At 37.3% G+C, this 4,714-nt stretch overlaps 1 protein-coding gene across 1 annotated transcript in view; it reads right to left on the bottom strand.

The window, feature by feature from the left end:
• Positions 1-820: 820 nt before the first annotated feature.
• Positions 821-4,714, bottom strand: part of ppm1h (protein phosphatase, Mg2+/Mn2+ dependent, 1H) — a gene marked incomplete at its 5' end in the record, with an annotated part of 30,717 nt that continues 26,823 nt past the window's right edge. The window contains 1 exon segment of the mRNA XM_014025239.1: positions 821-1,235. Coding sequence (XP_013880693.1) covers positions 1,229-1,235 — 7 coding nt within the window.

Raw genomic sequence — 4,714 nt, 5'->3', positions numbered from 1 at the left:
GCCCTGAGACAACGTATGTTGTGACTTGGCGCTATATAAATAAACTTGAACCATTAATCATTAGCCCATATCTCTGTCCATTTAACAGTCATTGAGGTAAAATTTGGTATAGCAGTAACTGAGAATCTTTTTGTGATATTATGTGAAAATGCTTAATCTTTTACAAATTTTGACCAACATATGACCAGAACACTGTCTCTTCTCACCACAAGATAATCATAGCTTCAAAACTTGATTTAAATGGTGGCGGTTGAGACGCATTCTTTTAATTATGATAAAAAAAAATTGGTTTTCTCATAATTTACTTTTTCATGGTGAATTTGAACGTTTCTTGCAGAAATAGTCTCTTCTTAACTAAAGGTTTGTCATGTTGACGTATAGAATCATTTGAACTCTTATTATGTCGCTGCTTTGATCCAACAAATATTTTGCCTGATTTCTCTGAGCCAATCATCTCGTGCGTGTCATCCTTTAAATATCACTGGTAAGTTGATCTCGGCCTTTCAAAATGGTCTTGCATCCCAGCCTCCTCCTCTTCCTCCCCATCTGGGCTTTTCAGTTTGTCTTTGCCATCTTTGTCTTAAATATTTTTGGTCCAATCCTCATTGAAACAGCACTCTTCAGAGTATGAGAAGTATACTGTAAACTGGTTGTTTAGGGCCAAAAAATCATCAAGTTCACATTTTTATTCACTGAGATTTATTTGATTCTCACATCTTTGGTTTTGCAGGTATTTGAAGTATTTGGGTATCACGTCACTGCTGCGGTACATTAGTTTCACTGAAGCTATTCAGAGTCAAATTACAGTCCCGGCGGCAGCTTCCAGCATGAAATCTTTATTCATCCTTTCAAGGCATTCTGTAACTTAATACCCTTCATTCACACGTTGCTTTGAGACTCCCTTGAAGCAGTTTGTCAGAGCAATGAGGGTCCTTTTTTCTCTCTACTGTGCATCTGCTGGAATCAAAGCCTGGAATTCCAGCACTTCTTTAGTTTTTTTTAAATAAACAAAACATTTGAATGCAGAAGTAAAAATAAGTTTAATTACAACAAAGCAGCAGATCAAATCTGAAAGACCTTTAACAAAAAATTATTGCTGACAGTTTTGCTGCAGAGTCAGATCACTGGATGTTTCTGATGCATTTCCTGTGTCTATTTGTCGCCATCATGGGATCCAGTGAATGTGTCCAAGGACATTTTGTTTTGCTTTGCTTGTTTGTTGTACACATTAAACACTGTAAAGTGACACAACAGACAAAGCAGAAATTAGCTTTTCTTTTTAATTCTCTGTTTTAAGCCAATTTTCCCAAAAATATTCTCCAGTTTTAAAAATGGTACAAATTACATTTTGATTTGGGGAAAATCATCATAAAGGAGACAACATTATTTACATGTAAAGGAAAAGACTCTGTCTCAGGCCTTGTTCACACCAACTACTTTTACAGCAACAAAATCTAATCTAAGTGAAGCTAAACATACATCTTCAAATCAGAGGCACCGTTTAGTCACGGGAGGACTGATGGGCTTAAATCTGAGAATGAGTTGAAGCATTACATTTAAAATGTTAGCTTGATGGTGGGACAGTTAAACTGGACACAAACAGGTTTTAAAATGGTGCACGAAGACAAAACTTGACAAATCCTACATGTAGCCTAAAATCCTAAAGAACAACATCAAGTTCTGTGCTGTTTCAGAAGATGGGATATTTTACAAAATAAATGTTTTCGTGTCCCATTTTCACCTCTTCTTAAAACACAAACTGCATTGATCTGAAAGATGAAGATTTTTTTTAAAAGTCCTCAGTGTGTGCTTGAAATTGTGAAATTTTGGGAAAACGATGACATCACTTCCTGCTCGCTCGTGGTTGGTTGAACTCGAAATAAACAAAGTGCAGTTTTTAACTATTTTTTCCCATTTTCTTGATTTGTTCCGACAGTCACCAGAAAATTTTGCCCATGTGTTGAAAAAGTAAAATATTGAGAATAAATCAACAAAATGTCAAATTAAAAACAAACTACAATTATTTTACGACAATCACTACATGTTCTCCGTATTTTTGTTTGTTTTAAATAGTACGTCCTTTTCCATTACTTGTTTGTAACCACCTGCTACCAAAAGATGGGTGATTGTTTTTATCCTGTGTCCGTTCATCTGTAACATAAATATCTCATCAATGACAAAAATTATTTTAATTTATTTTAAATAACCTTCGCTCATCAACCAGTGGATAGAATTTAATGAAGTTTTTGTAACGACTGGGCAGACGTCTACAAGTGATCAACCTCTGAAGTCAAATCATGTTGGCCTCTACAGCTAACTGATCTTAGCCAACACACAAATGGCCGAGCTGAAATGTGTTCCGATGGAAGTTTAGACTCAACACACACTCATAAACTGTGTTACAGATTGTGATCTCATGATATTGTGGAGGTCACACGAAATGTTATTTTCAAGATTTGACCAAGACAGCTACAACTCCATCATTTCTCAAAATAACGTGATCTTGCCTGGCTTCAATTCCAAGTTTGTTATGTCACTGAGCTGGATAAATATACATATTTTTGCAAAAAAATGTATGCTTTTGGTCCCTCACTTGTGTCTGAGCTTGTTTTCATACAGAGTTCATTCATTTGAAAATTAAGATTTTTACGTTATTTCCTGAAAAGTTGCCCATCTGGTGACATTGGATTAAATAAAATTATCTCGTGGGCATGAGTTGATTTTGAGCAGCCCTGTCTCTTATTGAGACATTGTTGGAGTCAGATTATATATCAATATGTTAATATGTTAAGATAACGCACACTAATTATTATTATTATTATTATTATTATTATTTGGTGGATGTTTAACATTTCATTTTTCATAGTAGGATATTTATGAGATGGCAACCGATGCCTTAGGTGTTTGTGTCGGGCAACAGAATTTTTCCTGTGTGCAATATAACTCTGACTTGAGCAAAGGCACAGAGAGGAGCCTGTTTTCTGTTAACCTGCAAAAAAAAATAAAGATTTTTGGATAAAGACAACTTCAGTCATAATAGGAATTTCTTCATGTCTAACCTCAAGTGACTGAAGAACCTTCATTCATTCCTATAATGAAATAAAATGTAATTAATTCAAACTTTTCCATGGAAATCATAATTATCTTGTGGCCAGGCGTTATTATCCAGTGGCCACAATATTATTTTATTTTTATCCAATGTCACAGACGGGTTCTGTAGTTGTGTTTTCAAAAACACTAAGTTTTTGCCTGACAGCACCAAAGATTAATTTACATCTGTAGTGTAGTTGAGAACCAGTCAAATGCTCATGTGGAACAGAGGTCTTGTGATTGACATGTACGCAATATCAGTTCTAACTTTTTTTTACACTGTACAGATATTCAGTTCATCACAATCTCAACAAATGTTGTGCAGATATTTACATTGTTCACATTTATAAATACTGTGCATTAGTCAGTAACAGCAGTCCTGAGAGGAACATAAACGTGACATCTAAGAGAGTCCACCGACCTTTCCTCATAAACGTTAAAATTGCTTTCTGAAGAAGACTGGAAAAAATAAAAATAAAAACTCCCCGCCATGCCCACATGTCGTGGTGTCCTTGAGCAAGACACCCAACCCTGTGTGCTCCCCGGGCAGCTACATTAACACGTTCTCACTCCCGACTCGTTAACATATTGACACTTGGGCAGGGACCGTCTGCGTCCAGTTTTGATGTGTCGGGTACCCCCCGCGCGTCAGTCCTTGCCGCCATCGGCTTTTCCGGTTTGTGACACTTAGGGGTCTTTGGGTCGGTGGTCTGAGGTTAATATGAGGGATCAGGATTAATGGTTAATTTTAGGGTCTCTGGTCAGGGATTGGCTGTATGTGGCTAATAGAAGTTAAATTTTGGGTCTGGGATGGTTAGTTTTGCACATTTCCTACTCTTAAAAAATATGACAACGCGTAGTGCTGGGCGGTATACCGTTTTGTACCGAAAACCTGTTTTTATTTTTGTTTTGATATGACTTTTCTGAATACCGGTGTAAATAGCCTGAACACGTGTGGAACGTTTTGTCGCAGCGGCCAGTGAACTGTTTCCCTGGGGACATGTTTCCTTGTAGCACCGCTACGCACATTAGCATGCTAACGTTATTGTTGAAACAACTGGCGGCGGGTGGTGTGTTTCAGCCGCTTATATGGTCTGACGTAAAAAAAAACCCGTTTTCACCATCGCTGAATAGTAAACAACTCTTCAGTGACGTGCACGGTTAGATTTAACTTGCTACGTTATAATGGAGACGTTATTGCATGGAGACTCTAGCGTGCTTCAATTGTGAAAAGCCCGGGGGGGAAGTAGATTTGTAGTGTAGCTGAGTTGATTGGTGTGCAAGATGAGTCGTCCTTTTAAGTTTTATTAACACGTAACGATAGACCAGATAATGATTTTTTTCTCAACCCTTCATGATCGGACCTAAATGCATGATTACTGTCTACAACCAGGTAAAGAAAAGACGTACAAGAGGAGGGAAACAGTCATACAGAGGTAAAGTAAAAGAAAAAAGTCAGTAAGCAAAGTTTGTACATTTTATTATCAGCTGAGCTGTGAGAAAAAATACCGTCAAATACTGTGAAACCGGTGTAATTGTTGAAAACACTGTGATATAAAATTTGGGTCATACCGCCCAGCTCTAACAACGCGCTCGTCCTCCTCCGCCTCATCTCGTGAAAAAC

The sequence above is a fragment of the Austrofundulus limnaeus genome, unplaced genomic scaffold, assembly GCF_001266775.1.
Source record: "Austrofundulus limnaeus strain Quisiro unplaced genomic scaffold, Austrofundulus_limnaeus-1.0 Scaffold463, whole genome shotgun sequence".
Lineage (NCBI taxonomy): Eukaryota > Metazoa > Chordata > Actinopteri > Cyprinodontiformes > Rivulidae > Austrofundulus > Austrofundulus limnaeus.
Note: the sequence above shows the minus strand (reverse complement) of the source record. Positions and strands in the feature narration are given on the sequence as shown.